The 25,317-nt window shown below is 42.2% G+C and overlaps 1 protein-coding gene across 4 annotated transcripts in view; it reads left to right on the top strand.

Moving 5' to 3' along the window:
* Window positions 1–25,317, top strand: part of SBNO2 (strawberry notch homolog 2) — a 199,278-nt gene that overhangs the window by 53,270 nt on the left and 120,691 nt on the right. For all 4 annotated transcript variants that reach the window (XM_068233982.1, XM_068233981.1, XM_068233980.1 and 1 more), the window contains 2 exons: window positions 13,724–13,812; window positions 20,130–20,220. In XM_068233982.1, the coding sequence (XP_068090083.1) occupies window positions 13,724–13,812; window positions 20,130–20,220 (180 nt within the window). The remainder of the gene's footprint in view (window positions 1–13,723; window positions 13,813–20,129; window positions 20,221–25,317) is intronic.

Below are 25,317 nucleotides of genomic sequence, written 5' to 3'. Positions count from 1 at the left end.
TAACAAACTGCCAAAAGTACCGCGGTACTCAGAGCTTCTTGTGGGAGGGGTTTCAGCACAAAATCAGTCACACAGCGCCCCCTGATGGTCTGTTTGTGAAAAGCATTATATTTCTCATGTAAAAGGGGGTATCAGCTACTGATTGGGATAAAGTTCAATTCTTGGTTGGAGTTTCTCTTTAAAGTTATTATAAACAAAAGATGAAAAATTAGCTTCTTGGAGAAAGAGTAAATCAAATAAGGGCCACAGTCTGTGATTGCATGGAGATAAGAGCAGCTTGTAGAATGATTCTGGAACAGTTTGCATTTGAGTGCTGGGAGAGATACTGAATAAGGCCTTGCCTCCATGGAAGGAAATTAGAACTTCTATTCATGCATTTCTCCTACCCCTGAAATACCCCAAAACTGCCCTTAACATCCCCAATAACTTAAAAAATTATTTTATCATTATACATGGAAGGGGCATGCATTGTCTAAGGACTGTAACAGAAAAATGTCCACGGAAAATGTATTAAGAGTGTCAGATCTGCTTTTGTAGGAAAAACGAAAAGCAAGCATAGGCAGTGGTACATATCAAAAAGGTGTCTTGCAATATAGAAAAACGAGCAATAATGATGAAATACCATACAGAAACCCAAAAGGCCATTTCACTTTTTAAAGTATGCATGTAGACATAGCTCCAATTTCCACTAGTTTCTCAACCACTTACTCTAGATATAGACACGTGATCACAGCCCAGGAAAATGAAAGTAAGCCTGTTTAGATTAAAAACCGTGTTACCGTACTTTTTTGTTGCTATGTATTTTCTGGAGGAAGTTCGAGGTGTGTATTATACACAATATACTGTATGTGGTCACTGGAGTTCCAGTTTACACCAGTTTTCAGGCTAGACTAAAGTATTTTTCATGTTCCCCCACTTTTTGTGCCTGCAATGAGTGTTGGTGTGTATTTTAGTCCAGTAGTTATTGGAGCTCAGCACATCTTATGCTATTAAAACATTCAGGTATGAGTTTTTGAAAGCGCTGTCATTCCTTTTGCTGTATAAAGTATTTTTACATTGATGTAAAGTATTTTACATTGATGGATTCTGTGAGGATATCCAGTTAAAATAGTTGAAGTCTTTGAAAGGAAGCATTCACATGAAAGTCATTGGTCATGTAAACATGTTCAACCCAGCTTGAGAATATGACTAACTGGGTTCATTATTCTTTTCCTACACAAAGGTAGACATTTTGCCATGTCACATAAATGTCTGTAACAAATTCCATTACCTGGGCTTCAGCCAGGTGACCTGCATTACAACCGCAAACTAGTCCCAAGTTTTTTCTGTACATATGATGGGCTTGACCAGAAATATGTGCAAACCCTCGTGTACAGGACAACTGTAATGAGCAGAATATAGAGGCTGCCATATTTACTTCTTGTTAAACAATACCGCCTGGCAGCCCTGCTGATCTATTTTGCTGCAGTAGTGTCTGAATCACACCAGAAAAAAGCATGCAGATAATCCTGTCAGATGTGACAATAATGTCAGAAACACCTGGTCTGCTACATGCTTGTTCAGGGTCTATGGCTAAAAGCATTAGATGCAGAGGGTCAGCAGGACAGCCAGGCAACTGGTATTGCTTAAAAGGAAATAAACGTGGCAGCCTCCATATCCCACTCACTTCACTTGTCCTTTAAAGGGAACCTAAACTAAGAGATATGGATGTTTACTTTTAAACAATACCAGTTGCCTGGCTGTCCTTCTGATCTCTGGACTGCAGTAGTGGCTGAATCACACACCTGAAACAAGCATGCAGCTAATCCAGTCTGATTTTAGTCAGAGAACCTGATCTGCATGCTTGTTCAGGGGCTGTGAATGAAAGTACTAGAGACACAGGATCAGCAGGAGAGTCATGCAACTGGTATTATTTGAAAAGGAAAAATCCATATCCTTCTCAGTTGAGGTTTCTCTTTAAGAATGCTTTCTCAGATGTGAATTCTAATTGATTATTCTTATCAATTTACAAAACAGAAGGAAATCTAAATTAAGTCCATATTTGAGACGACTACAGTTAGATATCAAAACCGCATCAGTACTTATAGGTACACTTTCACAAAGTCATGGAATTTGTAGCGTTCTAATCAGGTGTATGATTAACCAACTGTATTGCTCAAGTGCTAATGATGACTGTTAACGAGAAACTCCGACCAAGAATTGAACTTTATCCAATCAGTAGCTGATACCCCCTTTTACATGAGACATCTATTCCTTTTCACTAACAGACCATCAGGGGGCGCTATATGGCTGATAGTGTGGTGAAAGCCCTCCCATAAAGAAATTCTGAGTACGTACTCTTGGCAGTTTCCTGTCTGTGAACCCTGTTGCATTGTGGGAAATAGAAGTTTACAGCTGTTTCCAACTGCCAAAACAGCAAGCAGCAGCTACATCACTTGCCAGCAGTAAAAATGTCACCATGTGATAAATGTCAGAATATAAATCAGGGATTTAAAATATTTTACAATGGGCAAACACTGACTAAATCATTTATACATAATTATTGTAAAAATGAAGCACTTTTTTATTACATTTTCACTGGAGTTCTTCTTTAAGTCCGTCAAAACAGACAAGAAAACACGGGGACACTAGGAGCCAAATCTGGTGCAGTACATTCTAGATCAGGTGAAAAGGTGTAGAGTGTATAGAGTGATGTTCGCAAACCTGGTCAAGCAACCACTTTAACCAACAAATGGGGATGTACCGTCCCCATTTGGTCTTTTAGGTCTTCAAGATCGGCGGTCACCGCTCCAAACAAATGACGGAAGAACCTTATGTGTGCAACATAACATTTCATAAATGCCCATGGAGTAAACTATGATACAAGAATCACTGGAGGCGCCCAGTAAATGGTATAAAAGACTGAGCGTTCTATAAAGTGAAAGTAGGAGCATAAGTGATTTACTGATAACTATTTCAGATTTTTTTCAAAAGTATTGCACATGTAAGACAACACTTCTCATGGCCTAAAAGCCGCTTCCTCAGCTTTCTTTGATTGCAGTGTTTCAGAAGATCTTAGTGCCTATTTATCATGAAACGCGTTATCTTACATGTACAATACTTTTAAATAAAAATCTGAAATCATTATCAGTGAATCATTGGGGAAGGTACATTTGCACTTATTTTCCTACTTTCACTTTATTTAGTTTTATACCATTATTATATATATATATATATATATATATTTTATTATTATTATTATTATTTTTTTTAGTTTATTATACCATTGATTGGGCGCCTCCAGTTGTTTTTTGTATCAAGTGGTAATGATATTATTTTCATGTAAATTTATAGGCTACCTGAAGTGGGAACGATAGGGAGACTGCTGTATTTATTTATTTTAATGTGTACCGGAGATTAATAATGTGCAAGGATTTATACTTACCAGGGACTTCCTCCAGCCCCCTGTAGTCTGTCTGCTCGATCGCAATCCTCTCAATCCCCTATGTCTGGCCTGATAAATTCCCTGACTGGCCCAGTTGCTGGCATATGTGCAAAAACGGCGCTGGGAAGTTTGGCCGCAGGGCAGAGCCGAAAAATGGCTCACCTTGCTCCTGCAAAAATCCCGGTGGCATTAATTACTATTCCCCCATCAGGTCGCCATGGGCTGTTATTATAGTAGTTTGGGCTCCGTCTTTTGAAGGTGTCAAAATTACTGTTTGAGTGCCGCTATAGCTGTAATTCCCATTGCAGCTTATGGTGTGCCCAAATTTCCCTGCGCCATTTTGCGTTATCTTGGACACAGATCATTGTGCATTTGCCACTCCCAGCCATGTGTCCCCCTGATCACACTACCATAGCCGGGAGTGCTTATCACATTCATAGTTTCCTAAGACTATAACTGTGCCTGTGCAGATTGCTCTCTGGTCCAAGAGCGGCAACGAGGGGCATGTGGGGCCAGGACCGTGCATGCACAGTGGCCCGCAATTCTGCTGGATCACAGACTCCACTGTGGGGGAATGGCGGGGATAGGTAGGACATCGATTGAGAAGATGGACTACAGGGGGCTGCCGCATGACACAGGTTGTCTTGGTTCGCAGCCGTGTAGTGCCTGAATTGGGCGTCGCCGTATATTGAATGTTATTACGTCTACATCATCACAGCAGGCCCTGAAGAAAAATCATGCAGATCAGATGTTTCGTACAAGATTAGCTGCTTGTTTCAGGTGTGTGATTCACACACTACTTATTCCAGAATGGTCAGGTGGACTACCAGGCAACTGGCATTGTTTAAAAGAAAATAAATGTCAGCCTTCATGTACCTTTCGCTTCAGGTTCTCTTTAGTCATTTAATTAAATAAAAACAGAAGTTGAGGAGGCTTAACCACTTGAGGACCGTGGGCTTTACCCCCCTTAAGGACCAGGCACTTTTTTCCATTCAGACCACTGCAGCTTTCACGGTTTATTGCTCGCTCATACAACCTACAACCTAAATGAATTTTGGCACCTTTTCTTGTCACTAATAAAGCTTTCTTTTGGTGCTATTTGATTGCTGCTGCGATTTTTACTTTTTATTATATTCATTAAAAAAGAATGAATTTTGGCAAAAAAAATGATTTTTTTAACTTTCTGTGCTGACATTTTTCAAATAAAGTAAAATTTCTGTATACACGCAGCACGAAAAATATGGACAAACATGTTTTTGATTAAAAAAAACCCATTCAGCCTATATTTATTGGTTTGGGTAAAAGTTATAGCGTTTACAAACTATGGTGCAAAAAGTGAATTTTCCCATTTTACAGCATCTCTGACTTTTCTGACCCCCTGTCATGTTTCATGAGGGGCTAGAATTCCAGGATAGTATAAATACCCCCCAAATGACCCCATTTTGGAAAGAAGACATCCCAAAGTATTCACTATGAGGCATAGTGAGTTCATAGAAGATATTATTTTTTTGTCACAAGTAAGCGGAAAATGACACTTTGTGAGGAAAAAAAAAAAAGTTTCCATTTCTTCTAACTTGCGACAAAAAAAAAATGAAATCTGCCACGGACTCACCATGCCCCTCTCTGAATACTTTGAAGTGTCTACTTTCCAAAATGGGGTCATTTGTGGGGTGTGTTTACTATCCTGACATTTTGGGGGGTGCTAAATTGTAAGCACCCCTGTAAAGCCTAAAGGTGCTCATTGGACTTTGGGCACCTTAGCGCAGTTAGGCTGCAAAAAAGTGCCACACATGTGGTATTGCCGTACTCAGGAGAAGTAGTATAATGTGTTTTGGGGTGTATTTTTATACATACCCATGCTGGGTGGGAGAAATATCTCTGTAAATGACAATTGTTTGATTTTTTTTTTTTACACACAATTGTCCATTTACAGAGATATTTCTCCCACTCAGCATGGGTATGTGTAAAAATACACCCCAAAACACATTATACTACTTCTCCTGAGTACGGCGATACCACGTGTGGCACTTTTTTGCACCCTAACTGCGCTAAGGGGCCCAAAGTCCAATGAGTACCTTTAGGATTTCACAGGTCATTTTTGTTTCAAGACTACTCCTCACGGTTTAGGGCCCCTAAAATGCCAGGGCAGTATAGGAACCCCTCTAATGACCCCATTTTAGAAAGAAGACACCCCAAGGTATTCCGTTAGGAGTATGGTGAGTTCATAGAAGATTTTATTTTTTAGTCACAAGTTAGTGGAAATTTATTTTAATTGTTTTTTTTTTTCACAAAGTGTCATTTTCCGCTAACTTGTGACAAAAAATAAAATCTTCTATGAACTCCCCATACTCCTAACGGAATACCTTTGGGTGTCTTCTTTCTAGAATGGGGTCATTTGTGGGGTTCCTATACTGCCCTGGAATTTTAGGGGCCCTAAACCGTGAGGAGTAGTCTTGAAACCAAATGTCGCAAAATGACCTGTGAAATCCTAAAGGTACTCATTGGACTTTGGGCCCCTTAGCGTACTTAGGGTGTAAAAAAGTGCCACACATGTGGTACCGTCGTACTCAGGAGAAGTAGTATAATGTGTTTTGGGGTGTATTTTTACACATACCCATGCTGGGTGGGAGAAATATCTCTGTAAATGACAATTGTTTGATTTTTTTTTACACACAATTGTCCATTTACAGAGGGATTTCTCCCACCCAGCATGGGTATGTGTAAAAATACACCCCAAAACACATTATACTACTTTTCCTGAGTACGGCGGTACCACATGTGTGACACTTTTTTGCAGCCTAGGTGCGCTAAGGGGCCCAACGTCCTATTCACAGGTCATTTTGAGGCATTTGTTTTCTAGACTACTCCTCACGGTTTAGGGCCCCTAAAATGCCAGGGCAGTATAGGAACCCCACAAGTGACCCCATTTTAGAAAGAAGACACCCCAAGGTATTCCGTTAGGTGTATGGTGAGTTCATAGAAGATTTTATTTTTTGTCACAAGTTAGTGAAAAATGACACTTTATGAAAAAAAAAAACAATAAAAATCAATTTCCGCTAAATTTTGACAAAGAATAAAATCTTCTATAAACTCGTCATACACCTAACAGAATACATTGGGGTGTCTTTTTTCTAAGATGGGGTCACTTTGTGGGGTTCCTATACTGCCCTGGCATTTTACAGGCCCAAAACCGTGAGTAGTCTGGAAACCAAATGTCTCAAAATGACTGTTTAGGGGTTTAAGCATCTGCAAATTTTGATGACAGGTGGTCTATGAGGGGGCGAATTTTGTGGAACCGGTCATAAGCAGGGTGGCCTTTTAGATGACAGGTTGTATTGGGCCTGATCTGAGGGATAGGAGTGCTAGGGGGGTGACAGGAGGTGATTGATGGGTGTCTCAGGGGGTGGTTAGAGGGGAAAATAGATGCAATCAATGCACTGGGGAGGTGATCGGAAGGGGGTCTGAGGGTTTGGCCGAGTGATCAGGAGCCCACACGGGGCAAATTAGGGCCTGATCTGATGGGTAGGTGTGCTAGGGGGTGACAGGAGGTGATTCATGGGTGTCTCAAGGTGTGATTAGAGGGGGGAATAGATGCAAGCAATGCACTGGCGAGGTGATCAGGGCTGGGGTCTGAGGGCGTTCTGAGGGTGTGGGCGGGTGATTGAGTGCCCTAGGGGCAGATAGGGGTCTAATCTGATAGGTAGCAGTGACAGGGGGTGATTGATGGGTAATTAGTGGGTTTTTAGGGTAGAAAACAGATGTAAACACTGCACTTTGGAGGTGATCTGACGTCCGATCTGCGGGCGATCTATTGGTGTGGGTGGGTGATCAGATTGCCTGCAAGGGGCAGGTTAGGGGCTGATTGATGGGTGGCAGTGACAGGGGGTGATTGATGGGTGGCAGTGACAGGGGGTGATTGATGGGTGATTGACAGGTGATTGACAGGTGATCAGTGGGTTATTACAGGGAAGCACAGATGTAAATATTGCACTGGCGAATTGATAAGGGGGGGTCTGAGGACAATCTGAGCGTGTAGGCGGTTGATTGGGTGCCTGCAAGGGGAAGATTAGGGTCTGATCTGATGGGTAACAGTGACAGGTGGTGATAGGGGGTGATTGATGGGTAATTAGTGGGTGTTTAGGGTAGAGAACAGATGTAAACACTGCACTTGGGAGGTGATCTGACGTCGGATCTGCGGGCGATCTATTGGTGTGGGTGGGTGAGCAGATTGCCCGCAAGGGGCAGGTTAGGGGCTGATTGATGGGTGGCAGTGACAGGGGGTGATTGATGGGTGATTAACGGGTGATTGACAGGTGATCAGGGGGATAGATGCATACAGTACACAGGGGGGGGGGAAAGGGTCTGGGGAGAATCTGAGGGGTGGGGGGGGTCATCAGAAGGGGGCAGGGGGGGGGGATAAAAAAAAAATAGCGTTGACAGATAGTGACAGGGAGTGATTGATGGGTGATTAGGAAGGTGATTGGCGGTGGGCGGGGGGGGGGATCTGAGGGGTGCTGTGGGCGATCTGGGGCGGGGGGGGGGGGGGGGGAATCAGTGTGCTTGGGTGCGACATAGGGTGGCTGCAACCTGCCCTGGTGGTCCCTCGGACATTGGGACCACCAGGGCAGGAGGCAGCCTGTATAATACACTTTGCAAACATTACAAAGTGTATTGTACACTTTGTATGCGGCGATCCGGGTGCTAGTAACCCACCGGCGCTTCCGAACGGCCGGTGGGTTACAGCGCGAGGTGGGCGGAGCCAGTCCCCGGCGGCCGATCGCGTCACGAATGACGCAATCACACCGCCCATGCCCGTAAAAGGACCGCCGTCATTTGTCAATACGGCGGTCCTTGCAGGGTCCACTTCCCGGCCGCCAATTGTCTATACGGCGGTCGGGAAGTGGTTAAAGGGAATCTGAAGGGAAAATAAACTTATGATCTAATGATTTGTATGTGTAGTACAGCTAATAAATTGAACATTAGAAGCACCAGATATGATATAATCATATTGTTACCAGTACAGGAAACGTTAAGAAACTTCAGTTGTTATCTATGCAAAAGAGCTTCTCTGAGCTCTGCGACTTGCGAAGTCACAGCTTTTATCTCAACTGTCTCTCATTGTACCTAGTTTGTTTAAGGTTTAACTTCAGGGGAAAGTTGAAAAGGCCATTAGCTCTGCTCTGTGAAATCCATTTTAAAATGCTGAGTGTAGTGTGTAAACTGCAGATATTGGAGAATGATGCAATGTTATAAATAAAAAAGCTATATAACTGAAAATAAAAATGAGACTATTTTCTTTGTTACTAATGCTCTGTTAATTATCCATACTACACATACAATTCATTCTAGCATAAGTTTTTTTTTTTTTTTTTTTTGGGATAGTGCTTCCTGTAGAGACAGGACACTATGGTCTCTGCTACAAGCTAGACACACAATCTGTGGTGACGCCACCTGTCAGTATGACTGGAGCTCCTTCACTGATCTGGAGCTTTGCTTCCTGCACTCATTATAGGGATGTGTTCTGCAACGCTGGGTGAGAGGCATGAAAAGCAGTTAACAGTAGAGCTGATTATGGGCCCTTATAGTCATGGTAGGGTGTTCTGTCACCAATACTAGGCTGACCAGCTAGCTGAGGGTGTTATGAACATATTGTAACATGAAAAAGTGAATTTTAAGAAAAAATAAAAAATCTATAAATTACCAACACACTCACTATCTCTTTCTTTTTCTCACTCTCCTACACCTCTACTTCTTTGCTCCTTATTCTGTAGCACGTAGCCCTTCTGCCTGAAATATTACTTTTCACAGTTGTATAACTGAAATGGCTACACTTAAGTGGGCTTTAAAGAGAATCTGTATTGTTAAAATCGCACAAAAGTAAACATACCAGTGCGTTAGGGGACATCTCCTATTACCCTCTGACACAATTTCGCCGCTCCTCGCCGCATTAAAAGTGGTTAAAAACAGTTTTTAAAAGTTTGTTTATAAACAAACAAAATGGCCACCAAAACAGGAAGTAGGTTGATGTACAGTATGTTCACACATAGAAAATACATCCATACACAAGCAGGCTGTATACAGAGATCATTTGTGTGTTTCTTTCCCCCTGTTCTCATGCACTGAAGTTTCAGGCTGCTTGTTTCTTCCTGCAAACAGCTTTGCCCTTGTCTGTAATTCTTTAGTATGTGAAAGCCCAGCCAACTCAGAGGACGATTTATCCAGCTTGTAAAAGATAAGAGAGAAGAATAACACACAGGCAGTGTGCATAGAGGGGCCTGGAAGGGGGAGTTCATAGCAGAACCACAACACTGAAGAACTTGGCAGCCTTCCAGACACAGGCCGACAAGTCTGACAGGGGAAAGATACATTGATTTATTACAGAGACAGTGATAGTATAAAGTGCTGCAGTAAGCCAGAACACATTAGAATAGCTTTTTGAACTTGTAGGATGATAAAAAACAGGATGCAATTTTTGTTACGGAGTCTCTTTAAGTTTAATTTTGCTCCCTGCAAAATCCTAGTGCATCTGGTTCACAAAGCCTTAATTACCGATAGGTATTCTGCAATACTTCTGTTTGCCAAGTACTACCCAGAAAGCCATATTAATCCATACCTTGTACTGACGAAGGCCAATTTAGCCAGAAACAGTGTCTGCAAGTTAAAGCAGTAAGGCTCTGTAAAATTAATAGATCCTTAGATACACTGTAAGCCAGATTTTTTCATAAAGGAATGATTTGCATCTTCCTTGATACTAGGGGCCAAAGATCTTCAGCCCTTCTTATCTTTTTTTTTTTAACCCCTTCGGTACCAGCAGTCTCTGGCCCCTTAAAGGGAACCTGAATTGAATAAAAGTATTCAGAATAAACACATGAGGTAACTTCGAATGAACATTAAATAGTTACCTTGCCATCAGTTCCTCTCAGAAGCTCACCATTTTCTTCTGACAATGATCCTTTCCAGTTCTGACAACATTTTGTCAGAACTGAAATATATCAGTTGCTGTCAGTTACAGCTGAGAGGATAACTGATGTGCCAGGTAATGGCCATGTTTCCCTATGGCTGAAGTGGACGATGTTACAGTTTAACAGTGTGCTGACCAGAAAGCTGTTATGGGGTAGTGGCCATTTTCAAAATGGAGGACGGGGAATTCCATTGATCAGTTGAAAAACAGGACCCAGGAGATGAGAAAGAGATTGAGGAGTAGACTACACAGGAGGTAAGTATGACTTCTGTATGTTTATTTTAACTTTTCACTTTCAGTTCAGGTTTTTTTAAGGGCCAGAGCCTGCTGGTACCAAAGAAAGGCGCTTACCGCCGAATCGCCGCACAGACCCGCTGGTCACATCACTCCCATCACCGCAGGCCCGTCTCTCTGCCGTTGCTATGACAGCAGAGCTGTGTGAGCCAGTCAGGAGCTGGTTTCATTGGCTCCTGACCCTGTCCATCAATGTAAGCCAATGGGATTGACTCACAGTGATGACAGGGTCAGAGGCCAATGAAATCATCTCCTGACCGGCTCACACAGCTCTGCTTTCATGCCAACAGCAGGGCGAGTGGGCTGCGGTGGGGGCAGAGCGACGCAGTCAGCAAGGATGATTGAAATATACGCCGTCAGGAATAACAGATTGCAAACAAGGCGTAGATTTCAATCATCGCGGTCTGGAAGTGGTTAAAGTATATCTTTATTTATTTTCCTTTTTCAAGAACAAGATAACAGCGGTGAACAATAGTTACGATACTAAGAACTACTGTCCTGGTAGCCCATCTTGTTTTAGGTGGACTTGTAAGCTCTTTGATACACATTGAGTTGCAGTGCTAGCTAAAAAGAGTTACGGCTGTTTCACAATTATTATTATTTATTTATAAAGCACCATCATAATCGTTATTGCTAACGTGCTGCAATAGTTATTTCCTCTATTCACTGTGTGTGATTTTGCGATGTGATTAACGTGTGTTGGACTCATGGCACAGTTGCATTTGTGGTTTCTTGCACACTGCAACCGATTCAGATTCCGCTTTTTAATCAGTTTTTACATCCGATTCAGATTCTGATTTGCAGTTTGCTCCCTGCACACAAAAATAGAACAATGTACAGGTAGACTGTCAATTACTTAGGTCTCCTTTTTACTCATGAACTCGGGGTCTACAGTGAGCAATAATGGAGTGCATCTCCACCCCTGAGTTCAAAAATACATTAAGGTAATTACATATACCCCCCACCAAAACAATAACCCCGATATATAGTGCTCAGCATAAATGAGTACACCCCTCTACATTTATCAAAAACCTTTAGTTTCCTTTCAGTATCAACATTTTCTTTCACTTTGCTTTATTGCAGGAAAAATCGAAAGTTACATACGTTTAGTAATTGGCAGCAGGGATGCTCTCAAATTCGAATAGGGTTGTTTGAATTTCATCCTACTAATTACTGCAGCTGTGCGGGTTACCGAGGGGGGGGGTTAATCTTACCCATCAGGCGTCTTCTTGCTCCGTCCCTCGGCGCCTCCCACGCTGCATTCCACTCCGGCGGTCACGTGATTACATACACTTCCTCCTTCCGGGTTGAAGGAGGAAGTGTATAGTCACGTGACGCCGGAATGGAACGCAGCGTGGGAGGTGCAGAGGGACGGAGCAAGAAGACGCCTGATGGGTAAGATTAAGCCCCCCACCTCGGTAACCCGCACAGCTGCAGTAATTAGTAGGATGAAATTCGGATAACCCTATTTGAATTTCATCCGAATTCAAATTTGAGAGCATCCATGATGGGCAGTAAATCCAAACACATATAACATGTTGCTTAATCTATCATAGCTCTGCATTGATAATAAAAGGATTAATAAGAAAAACCCTATAAACAACATAATATTTCAAATGAAAAATAATTTCCCTGTGTATAAAACACATTAATCAGACCCATGTATCCTGCGGAATAAGAAAAATATTCAGAGCTTATTAAATGTATATTTAAAGAGATGAGATTGCTCAGATCGTCTCGAAATGCTTTCCAAATATTCTGTACCACAGGACAATACCAGAAAATATGAGAAAATTAACCATCTTCTTGGCACCCTCTAAAGCATCTAGAAGAGGCAGTGGGAAACATTTTGTGTATCTTTAAGGGAGTATTATACCATCTCGTGAAAAGCTTCAATGCTGTACCTAGTATCAACATTTTCTGTGAGATACTGTACTACAAGATACTCCCACAAATGTGGGCCATTGATTGCAAACAAGATTTGTTACTGTATAAGCAGAAAGAGGCGCCAAAAGGATAAAATATTGTAAAACGTTTAAAATGAGAGGAGGCAGAGGTGCACCTAACTCCTCCAAGCATACATACACGAGTGTTGTGTATATTCAAAACAACAAAAATGTATTTATATACTCCAGAAAGTGCAAGTGCAAGTGCATCAGGCAATAGAAACGGAGCATAAAACTCAAATAGGTCTGATGCAAAGCTTTGAGTTTTATGCTCAGTTTCTATTGCCTGATGAAGCGGGAGATGCCTGCAAAACCCGTTGCACTTGCACGTTCTTGAGTATACACATTTTTTGTTGTTTTGAATATACACAAAACTCGTTGGAACTAATGGTTTCAAAACTGTACGATGTCGTAAAGGGGAGGATTTTAAAGAAAAATGCATGGTGCCTACAGTGAAACATGATGGTGGCAGTGTCCTTATGTGTGGCTGCATGAATGCTGCTGGTGTTGGGGAAGCTGCATTTTATTGATGGTATCATGAACTCAACAATGTACTGGTCTATACTGAAGGAGAAGATGCTGCCCAATCGAACATCTGTGAGGAATTCTGAAGCGGCAAGTTGAGCATCACTCTCCATCCAGCATCCAGGCTCTAAAAGAGGTTATTCTTGAAGAATGGAAAAAGATAGATGTTGCAATATGTCGCCAACTTGTTCATTCCATGCCTAGAAGACTTGGTGCTGTCCTTAAAAATCACAGTGGTCATACAAAATACTAGATGTAGTAGTTTTTGTTGTGGGTAGTATTCATTTTTACTTCAACTAATTTGAGTAAAACTAAAGATTTTGTGATTTAAGTTATATTATTATCCTTAATTTCAGGTTATGGAGTTAAACAAGTGTTCAGTAAAACAATTTTGGAAATTGTTCTTTTGTTCATTGAATTACTGATTAAATTTGTACTTTTTTAAAAGCGGTGTACCCATGTATGCTGAGCACTGTATATATAGAGCAGATCGAGTACATCTATTTAGTATGTAGTAATAAGTAATTGTCAATGTTGTGATTGCTTTCTTATGCACTTTTGCTGTGATTTCAGGCCCCGTCGCTGGCTGGCTCCCAATGGACACATTACCCATATTCATCTACTCATTGCTTTTCCCATGATCCTCTCACCAGCTCAGATTCGTAAGTTCCCCAGCGCCCTCTACATCTTTTCACTTGCAAACATTAGTTGCTTTACTTAGCACATGTCATTTCTTTAAGTTTTCTTTCCAACTTTGAAAGACTGCTTGCATCTGTCAGATGTTTAACGTGAACCTGTCATGATGAAAGTGAGGTAACTGCCAGGGCTGAAGTTTTGTGAAGGATGCTAGCTTTCTGACAGTGTCACGCTTTTCTGTGGTTTCAGCGCTCAATCAGTGACTTAGAGCAAGTAATGTTGATCATTTTTACTCCATCTAACTAGTCTGTAGTAAGGCTGTGTTACATAGATAACTGAGTCACTAGCTGCACTAGCCTCTGAGACCAGTTGCAGTTGTTGGCGACTCTATTGAAATGCATTCAAGTCTAGATGCTGTGTCTGAGTAGCCTATGTCATACTTTCCTTAGAACTTTAAAGCGTTGCTTTTGTAAAAGAAATATGCTGAGTTTTAAGTTGCCACTTCTTGGTACTTCATGCTTATCCCATAATTTCATTATTCATGGTTATCCTATGACATCAATTTTTACTCAATCAAGCAATGACGAGAAATCAATTACTTGGCTACATGCTTGTTTGCAGTTAAAGACTCACTGAGTGTTTTAAAGCAATCCTGAGGTGAATGTTTTAATACTTGGCAGTGGGAACTCTCTGGATATTCCAAATGCTTCCCTTGTGCTTATACATGCCACTGATCCAGTGCTGTGTCCTTCCATACCTATATAGTTAAGTGGGTTGAGCGCAGCTCCACTCCCCTTCCCTCTACTTTGCATACGCGGAATGCACTTGCACATGCCCAGTGTGAGTGGCTAGAAGATAAAGGACCCAACTCTTAATCGGTGGCATATAGATGGAATTGGGAAGCCTCTGTACTAGCCAGTACCTTTCAGATATCGAGGTAAGTAGGGATGAACGTACAAACTTGGAACAGCGTTTCAAAGCATTCGCAATAGAACTTGAATTTGAGCTTATGTGTGTGCTGCACTCCACGTCATGTTTGTCTCTGATACTTCCTACTTCACAGCCGAAAGGAAGAAGTAACAGAGATGTAACACGACGTGCAGTGCACAGACAGCTGTTCTCCATTGCAGTCTATGGCGTTTTCTGCTTTCAAGATGGAGAACACTTTGTGGTGACACTTAAATGTAATGATTATCTATAAAGTGCTGTTAGAGGCCCAGGAGTGAAGAATAATCGTGTGATATTACTGGCTCTGTAAGAAACTCTGCCTCCCCTCCCAGATAGCCTAAGTGTTCCTAAGCTCTCTAGCCACCCCTACCTCTTTTTTGGCACCCCACACCCAGCTTGGCATCTACCAATTAGGCCGAGGCACCACAGGAAGAGGTGGCCACAGAGCTTTAGATCGCTTTAGGAAATAAATGACAGGGTGATTTTGTCGAGGCGGTCAGACCTTCTCAATTCTAATGATTTACAGGTGAGTTATTAACCCTACCACCTGCTGATCCTGTAAGCATAGACGCTGAGATGTACAATAATGTATTCATTTTTAACTCTTGGTGCTCTTTAAAGGTTACCAGAGTGGAAATAATCTAGAGAAATGCTTACCTGTCCCCTGTTCTCTCTGCCTTCACATCCTACCTAAATGCCCCTCAGTCGGGCACTGCTGGGCAGGCACTGGCTGGGCTGCGCATGTCCGTGGCCAGGAGCACTCTGAGCATGTGTATAATGTCACTACGTCATACGCATGCTGCCTGCTCCCACGTTTCTCTGGGTTATTTTGGCTCTGGTAGCTTTGAAGTAGCAGTAAAGTGGCAATTGCTAAAAAGTAATTGATCACCTTTTACAAACTATAATATTTATAAATAAAACTAGGCGACCTAAGCATATTTAAAAAACGGGCTCTGGGTCTGTCACCGCCGCAGCATTACAGCGCACATCCGTCAGATGCGCCCACACATGCCCGGCTGGCCCGCCCTGCGTCCTGTCCCAACGGGTGTCAGTGCATGACGTGCAGTAGCGCAAAAGCACTGACACAGGGAAATTCTATAATGAGATTGGACGTGTGTTGTGTTGATTGTGCCGCCATCATTCAAACGCTTTGCAAGATTTCAATGAAACTTGGTATACAGACACTTACTACCTAGGAAGATATGCACTTGGGGTCTCATGCTTACCCTGCACACCTGTGCAAGCACAAACAGCCAATCGGAGTTTACACATTCATGCCAATTGGAAATATGTTAAAGGCTGCCATTCTCACAGTAATAAAACCAGAGTCCTCAAACTTGGCACAATTGGTCATGAATGAAGTATAATGCAATTTACCCATTTATTAATATTACATGAAAAAAACTTTTAAAATATAGAACTGTCTAGAGGTCTGAATGTCAGGGCAGCTGAGGGGAACAAAAAAGGATTAGTATCCATATTCCTTTAGTATAAAAGTTCAGCAATAAGGATATCCAGAAAACATGGACTGTTATGCTGGGAATACACGGTTCGTTTTTGCCTTCGTTTAAACCTTCGTTTCGATTGTGCCTTTTGTCCTTTTCGATCCCGAAATAATCGGTCATACGGTTAATATCACCACCCACGGTTTCGTTTTTTTTTTCGATTCTGATGGTTTCGTTTTTCCAATGATCGAAGGCTGCAAAGAAACGAAACGAAAATCCCTTTTTACAGGGACGGACTAGCATAAACGAATATATAATCGATCTGAACAGCCAACAAGCCTACCAATGGCTCGATTAGATGGATAAAGAGAGATAATATCAAACATGTTCGATCACTAGTCGTTCGTTTTTGGGGTCTATTAATCGAAACTATAATGAGATTATGACTATTTTCACATACGTTTTCAACACTCGATTCGTTTACCGAACGAATCGAAGGTTTAAACGAAGGCAAAAACGAACCGTGTATTCCCAGCATAAGCTGAAGATTTAAAGCAATATGTCCGTTGCATATCAATGAGCTAGTTACCATGTAAATCCAAAGCACATAGTGACATCTGTGGTATCAAGATAGATGGAAGGAGCAAAGCAGTAAACAATAGTTCACAAAGTTCCTAATAGTTAGGCCTAACAGCAAAATGTAGTTTATTTGGTCAGCAATCAGCTGGCCACAATCAAAGTTCACCTGAACCAGCATCCAAGCTCGATCAGGTATAAGACATCTGTGAAATTGTGGGTAAAACGCACAGTATGTCCAACCAAGGCATGCTGGCACACACTGTGTACTGTGGATAAAACACACTGGGCTGTGGATAAAACACACAGCTTGATGGATGCAATAAAGGCTGTAGGTAAACGTGATCCACACTGTAAATCTAATCAAATTTCAGCCATTCATTACACATGGGAAAATGTAAACTGTAGCTTTTATTTTAATGTCAGGGTTCTCAAACTTGGCACAGTTGGTCACTGGGTGACTAGGATTGATATCCAAGTTGTTGGACCTATAACAGCCAATCAAAATTTACCTATTGATTTTCAAGGGGAATATTTAACCCCTTCCTTACAGCCTAATGCTGATAGGTGTCGGGAAGGTGGCAGCCCCAGGACCGCCATAACGCTGAAAGGCGTCTAGTCCTGGGGTGAGGTTTTACTGCTCCGCTCCATCATCAGTCTATCGCCGCTAGGAGACTGCTAGACGGCGAAAGCTCCGTCTATTTACATTGTACATCGCTGCGATCTGTGCCACCGTTGTACTGGGGACAGCTGTGTCACACGTCTGTTCCCCTAGAGAGGCTCCGATCACGATCCCCTCTCATAGGCTGATGCCTATAAGAGGGGATCAACCTGACTGGCTGTTGGGGGAGGGAGGGAGGCGAGTGATAAAAATAAATTAAAAAAATATAGAAATTTATTTTAAAAAATACAAATAAACAAATAAATAAACATGACGCCAGCGATCAGAGCTAAACAAAAGAGATATCTGTTGGTGGGCAGAAAGGGGGTGGGGTGGATTCACTTGCGTGCTAAGTGATATTGCTCTGCGGCAAGCTATTACATTGTAAATAATAGCCTGGTCACTAGGAGGTTGTAAGCCTATGTTCCTGAACTGGTTAAATTGCTGATGTTCTTCCAATATTAATGGCAGAGGCCTCAAAGCTGGAGCAGTCGGTCACTGGGTGACGAGTTGAAATTCAGAAAAAAGGGTGGAGCCACAACCAATCAGATTTGTTTTATTCCAGTCATTCTTACACTGTTAATGGCAGGGTTTTCAATCTTGGCATGGTTGATCATTGGGTGACTGGAATTACTTTTCAGGAAAGTGGGTGGAGCTTACAACAGCCAATCCAAATTCACCTATTGATTTTCGAGGGGAATATTTAAATTGCTGCCATTCTTCCACTGTTAATGCAAGAGGCCTCAAACCTGGTACAGTCAGTCATTGGGTGACTGGGGTTCAAATTTAGAAACTGGGGCAAAGCCAAAAACAGCCAATCAGATTTGATTTTTTTCAGTGGAAAATTTTGAACTGCTTCCATTTTCAGATTATTGATGCCAAGGACCCCAAAAGCTCACAAGTTTGGTCATTGAGTGACTGTGTGTCAAGGTTACAAAAAGTATGTGGAGCCAACAACCAAATACATACCCGAGCAGCGCCAGATCCTCAGCTAGTAAGGCTAAATAGCTAGGCTAAATCTGACCATCTGAAAAGTAATATTCTGCAGAATTAACAGTACTTTCTAATCACCAGCCTCATCACCAGATATATAAATAAATAGTCCTATCATATTTTTCTTGGACAGGTTTTATAATAAAAAACAAAACAAACACATGTCTTCAGCTGTTTTTCTTCATGACAAGTTCATGTGCATGCTATAATGATTCTTTCCTTTTTTTTTTTTTTTTTTTTTTTTTTTTGACAGCAATATTATAATTGTTAGTACTCGATTCTGTGTTCCTTTTACTTTCACCTTCCTGTTGATTTTTAAATTCTGTGACATTTTTAAACAAGCATGTTGTTATTTGCTCTTTCTCAAGCTTCTCAGTATCATCCTCACATTTACCATTAAAGCGAATCTAAATTTATGTTCTGCATCGTCCTATGTAAGGACCTTTTTAATAGTCAGCTGGGTTATAATAATTTTTTAGCATTTATTCACAATCAATCATAAACCATGAGATTTGCATACTATTGCACACGCAAAACTACAATAAAAAAAAGCAATAAACCATTGTATTGCAAAATATATGCATATGTATATAGTATATGCATATAAATGGGGAAGTAGAACCATAGGTGGGTACAGCGCATTAGATGTTTAAGTGTATTTTTCCATATCAATAAGTATGCACAGTTTTGCAATACAATAGTTTATTGGTTTTGTTTTTTTAACGTATTCACCATCCTTTGTGAACTATATTTCCCTGTTTAAAAGCAATGAAGAAGACAGAGAAAGGATCCTACTGCAGTCTCTGCTGTACTAATGTAAATTTCCTAACATGCTGCTTGTAAGCACAATCTTAAAGACAACCCGAGGTGGCAAATTTTCATTAAAAAAACACACTATCTGATCTGTAGGGCTGGCCGGATCAGGGGTAACAGCAATCCCGCCGCTCCTGTGGCCAGATATGAGCCACTTCCACTTGCAGTGACCCCTGGGGTCACTATGCTGCAAGCTCTACTCTTTCTCTCTCATCACAGAGCAGGGAGGCGGGGGAGCCATGTGGGAGAGAGGCAGAGCTGCTCTATAAGTGCCTGGGAAGGGCCGTTAGGAATGTCCCCAGTGTAAGTTTTTGCAGGAGTCCCTCTCCTGCTAGGGTCGCCTTTTCCCCCTGCTAGCTGCCGACAAGCGCCTTGTCACCAGTTTCAGGGAGGGTGGGTCGCGGCATGGGGACACAGAGGCAAGTCATGGAACAGGGAACATGCCTCTGAATCCCTCTCCTGCGCTTCCTCGGGTACACTTTAAGGGCATAATAGCATGGTCTGCAGTGTATGCAGATTTTTTTTCCCCATGGAAGTAAATCGAAATTTACAGTTCTTGGATTTAGGTTCGCTTCAAGCTTTTTTTTTTTTCTTTTTTTGTACTAGGACACATTGCATATCCTGTTACAAAGTGCTAGGTATTGGCATATTCACAATTGCTTTATCCTGCTAGTCCTTTCTTTACCTACCTTTCACTTTTCAGGTGTGTTAGTATGTTTTATGTAAGACTCCAGCTGTTTCTGCCACGTACTGTCCTTGGTGTTAATCATCCACAATTCGGTAACAATGTTTCATAAACCTCATGCTGTCTGGCTCTGTTTCTCTTCCAGTGTATGCCTTGTAGATGCCTTATGTACTGCATTTGTCTTTTCTTATTTTACATGGTGGATTTTTGTTTTCCCCACAGATCACATTTTAATGGTCAAACAGATTATTACAGTAGGAGTTTCTCAAATTCGTTCTCAAACTATTTTCCAGAGAGCCAGACATACTTTCAGGTAACTTTTATTTCAGGCAATTTGTATACATTTAATTATTTTTCTAGTTCCCTCTTCCATGATCTTCATCTTATAGTATACCATTCTTTATATTTCTGCAGCAAGCTGTTTTTGCCTTGAAACCACATGCTTTTAGCAGTAGGGATTTATTTTTGGCATGTTTTGAAATATACAGGTAAACCTGTCTCTAGATATTGCAGCACTTATTCCTATGAAACCATAATCCAGTGATAAAGGATTAAAGTTTTGTTTGCAATATTTGCACCATTGTCACATGCTACATTTTCCTATGCTCGTCACTCTTGTAAAACAAATGACAAAGAAAATTACTACCTTCTTGCGTCATGTGATGTGGAGGAAGCACTGATGGTATAGAAACCTTCATAAACCAATCATAAAACGCTGCCAGATGGGATGATGCTGGATGAGAGAAGAATCCCATGAAGGTAGAGGACTAGCAATGTGTTAACCTTAGGCCTGATTCACGCTGGCACTAAAAAATAGTCTGTTAGCGGATCATGACGAAACTGATGCTAATGGATCCAATGTTAACCTATGGATCCGTTTTCATTGTTCCGTTTGAACAGATCCGTTCTGCACGATCTGCTGGATGGACAGCAAGTTTGGATCTGCAGTCATTTTTCCGGATCGACAGATGTGTCACATTGAGCAGGCGCTAACAGAACGGAGCGCAGAAGATGGAAAAGTGATGCCTTTAAGTTCTTACGCAGATCAGTTTTCCATCCGTGCCAGTGTTAACCAAGTCTGAAAGAGGAACTGCAGTGACATATAGTAGAAAGCAGTATTATATATACTATAATACTAATAAAATATATATTAGTGGGATGCGAAAGTTTGGGCAACCTTGTCAATCGTCATGATTTTCTTGTATAAATCGTTGGTTGGTACAATAAAAAATATGTCAGTTAAATATATCATATAGGAGACACACACAGTGATTATTTGAGAAGTGAAATGAAGTTTATTGGATTTACAGAAAGTGTGCAATAATTGTTTAAACAAAATTAGGCAGGTGCATAAATTTGGGCACCACAAAAAAAGAAATGAAATCAATATTTAGTAGATCCTCTTTTTGCAGAAATTACAGCCTCTAAACGCTTCCTTTAGGTTCCAATGAGAGTCTGGATTCCGATCAAAGGTATTTTGGACCATTCTTCTTTACAAAACGTCTCTAGTTCATTCAGGTTTGATGGCTTCCGAGCATGGACAGCTCTCTTTAACCTCCTTAGCGGTAACCCCGTGCTGGACACTGGGTAAGCCGCCGTGGAGGATTTCTCAGGCCTTGCTGGGCCAATTTGCATAATTTTCTTTTTTATACACTTTGCTAGCTGCGTGTTACTTACGCGCCGATTCGCCGCTAACCGCCACTTCAGTGGGTGCCCCCCCCCCCGAGACCCGTGCGCTGCCTGGCCAATCAGTGCCAGGCAGCGCTGAGGGGTGGATCGGGACTCCCTCTAACGTCACGACGTCGGTGACATCATCGCGCCCGTTGCCACGACAGGGGAAGCCCTCATGGAAATCCCGTTCAGAACGGGATTTCCGGATGGGCATACGCGCCGGCGGCGATCAAACTGTACGGGGGGACGCCGCAGGGAGGGGGGGAAGCATGTAGCTAGCGCTAGGCTAGCTACATGCTAAGGAAAAAAAGGTTAAAAAAACCCTCCCGCGGCCGCAAGGTTAGCTAGGGAGGTTAACTCACACCACTGATTTTCAATTATATTCAGTGTATATTCAGTATATTTTCCTGTGTGAGGCTGTTTCTGCGTGGCTCTGTCTTGTGCTGGAGCTTGGCAGACACAGGGCTATACGCTTTCACTTCTATTTTATTTTTATTTTGAATCTTGGGGGACATTGGTGTTCGTTTTTTGTCATGCCATTCTTATCAGATGCATGGATGTGGATATGTTGGCACGCATGGGATTTCTCATGCGTGCCAACTTACGTGTATTTAAGCGGATGGACGTTGTGCCCAACGTTGTGTCATTGCGGATGTTGTTTATGTCAATATACGCATGGTACACTTGCATGCGTACAAATTGACGCGTATGTCTTTTACCGTCGTGCGCCATCATTGGTTGGTGTGGACGGTAGCGGCGGTTTTGTTGCGTTCGGTGGAGTAGCAATATTTTGATACGCGTAACATGTCCGCATGCGTACTTTTGTACACATCCTTCCGTGTTGTGATGTGGCGCAATGTGATTAGTTGAACGCGGACGTCGGTGGGCGGCTGAACGGACGGCCGCTTGGACATGACGTGGTACACCTGGATTGGCTAGTGCCGGTCCAGGAAGTGATCCATGCGTTTGGGAATATAGTTTGAATGGTGTGCACTGCCCTGTGGATTACAGCGTGGCCTGATACATAAACACACAGTTTGATCTGGCAGGTAAGTGGTTACTGATGTGGTTTGCATATTAGATGTCAGTTCCCCATCAGGTCCACCACTTGATTCCGCCCAGTAGGGCACTGATTGGTGCTTTTAGTGGGTGTGGGGTATTTAAGAGACTGCACTTTGTTTGTATATGGCGATTGCAATTTGAGAAAGGGCTATGCCCGAAACAACGTTTGTCATTGTTGGAGCCATTGAGGTAATGCAATAAAAGAGCTTACTGTTTAATCTTATGGTGGTGCCGGCTGTGTTGCGGTTTACTGATACAAAGCACCCCGGTGGACACAGGGGTGAAGGCCGAGGCACACCTTAGATTTACACCTTTGTGGAGCTCCTCCTACGTTTGGTTTACGCAGTTCCATAATTAAAACCCACGTATTGTATTTACCAAATAGTCCCAGTTATTACACCAGTTAAATTTATGTCCCTATCACAATGTATGGCGACAATATTTTGCATCAATCATGATTTACAAGCTTATAATAATTAAAAAAAATATATATTTCATCTTTACATGGATATTTAAAAAGTTTAGACCCTTAGTTAAATATTTACGTTTTTTTTAAATTGTAATTTTTTTTTTGTAAACATGTAGATGTAGTTTTACTATTTGGCCACAAGATGGCAACCATGAGTTTATTTACATCACGTCACTCTAAGCGTAACATGTACGCTTAGAGGGACATAGGGGGGACATAAGAGGCAGAAAGAGCGGGGCTTCCGAGAGAAGCCATCGCTTTTTCTGCCGGGGAAAGGGATCAATGATCGGGCACCATGTCCCTATCTATTGATCCCTGGGCTAACGAAACGCGGCTCGGGAGCACGTGTGCATGCACGCAATTGGCCGCGGGAGCATGCATGCGGCCTTTCGGACATGGCCTCTACGTCCAAAAGGCTTAAATGGTTAAAGAGAAACCGTGACCAAGAATTGAACTTCATCCCAATCAGTAGCTGATACTCCCTTTTACATGAGAAATCTATTCCTTTTCACAAACGGATCATCAGGGGGCTCTGTATGGCTGATATTGTGGTAAAACCCTGAGGACCATTGTCCTGGCAGTTTCCTGTCTGTGAACCTTGTTGCATTGTGGGAAATGGCTGTTTACAGGTGTTTCTAACTGCCAAAAAAGCAAGCAGCAGCTGCATCACCTGCCAGCAGTAAAAATGTCACCATGTGTTAAATGTCAGAATGTAAATCAGGGATTTAAAAGATTTTACAGTGGGCAAACACTGACTAAATCCTTTATACATAATTATTGTAAAAATAAAGCACTTTTTTATTACATTATTTTCACTGGAGTTCCTCTTTCAGCTTTGTCACTGATTCCTGGACATTGGTCTCTAGAATCTGCTGATACTAGATGAAAAGAGGAGGGAAACTTGCAATTGACCCCCTTAAATACTCTTTCTCATAATTGGATTCATCTGTGTATGAAGGTCAGGGGTCACTGAGCTTACCAAGCCAATTTGAGTTCCAATAATTAGTTCTAAAGGTTTTGGAACAATAAAATGACAACAGTGCCCAAATTTATGCACCGACCTCATTTTATTAAAACAATTATTGCACACTTTCTGTAAATCCAATAAACTTCATTTCACTTCTCAAATATCACTGTGTGTGTCTCCTATATGATATATTTAACTGACATTTTTTATCGTAACAACCAATGATTTATACAGGAAAATCATGAAAATTACCAAGGTTACCCAAACTCTCGCATCCCACTATATAAATGTGTACATATAGTACATCCCTGGACCTCCCAGATGTGCAGGTCACTGTTAACCACACTACCATTCTCCCTACCTCTCAAGCCCGCTGTCTGGGTGTCACCCTGGACTCCGCACTCTCCTTCAATCCCCACATCCAATACCTCACAAAGTCCTGCAACTTCCACCTTCGTAACATCTGTAAGATTCGCCCTTTCCTGACCTCTGCCACCACCAAACTCCTCATCCATGCCCTCATAATTTCCCGCCTCGACTGCTGCAATGCCCTTCTGTCTGGTCTCCCTATGACCTGAATAGCCCCACTGCAGTCCATCATGAATGTGGCAGCCAGAATTATCTACTGCTCCCATCACTCCACCAGGGCGGCTCCCCTCCATGAATCCCTCCACTGGCTTCCTATCCAGTCCAGAATCAGATTCAAGATATGGTGTCTGACCTACAAATCCGTCCACCTTACATTTCTGATCTTACTCAGAGGTACACACCAAGCCGCTCACTCCACTCCTCCAATGAACTTCGCCTGACCATCCCCCGCATCACCCAGTCCCATGCACGCCTCCAAGACTTCTCAAGAGCCGCTCCAACACTATGGAACTCCCTACCTCCACCCATTAGAGCAGCCCCCCTCCTTCAACACCTTCAAGAAGGCCCTCAAAACTCACCTTTTCACTCTGGCCTACCACCCCTCACAATTGCTCTAAACCCACAGCTGAACTCTGGTCCCCTACCTCTCGTGTCCCTACCTCTCCCTCTAGATTGTAAGCCTTTGGGCAGGGACCTCCTCCTTTTGTGTCCTACCTGATCATGCACCTCCATTACTGTGAACCCATGCTTTGCATTTGAGTGAACCTAACTTGCCTAATCTCCATGCTCCCCTCCAGTGACTGACTAAGCATTACCTTGTACTCATACTGTGCTGTGTGATCTGGTTTTCTTGTATTCCTGTATTGTCATAT

Source organism: Hyperolius riggenbachi, chromosome 1 (assembly GCF_040937935.1).
Source record: "Hyperolius riggenbachi isolate aHypRig1 chromosome 1, aHypRig1.pri, whole genome shotgun sequence".
NCBI classification, from domain to species: Eukaryota; Metazoa; Chordata; class Amphibia; order Anura; family Hyperoliidae; genus Hyperolius; species Hyperolius riggenbachi.
The sequence above is the reverse complement of the archived record's forward strand: the minus strand, read 5'-3'. Positions and strand labels throughout refer to the sequence as shown.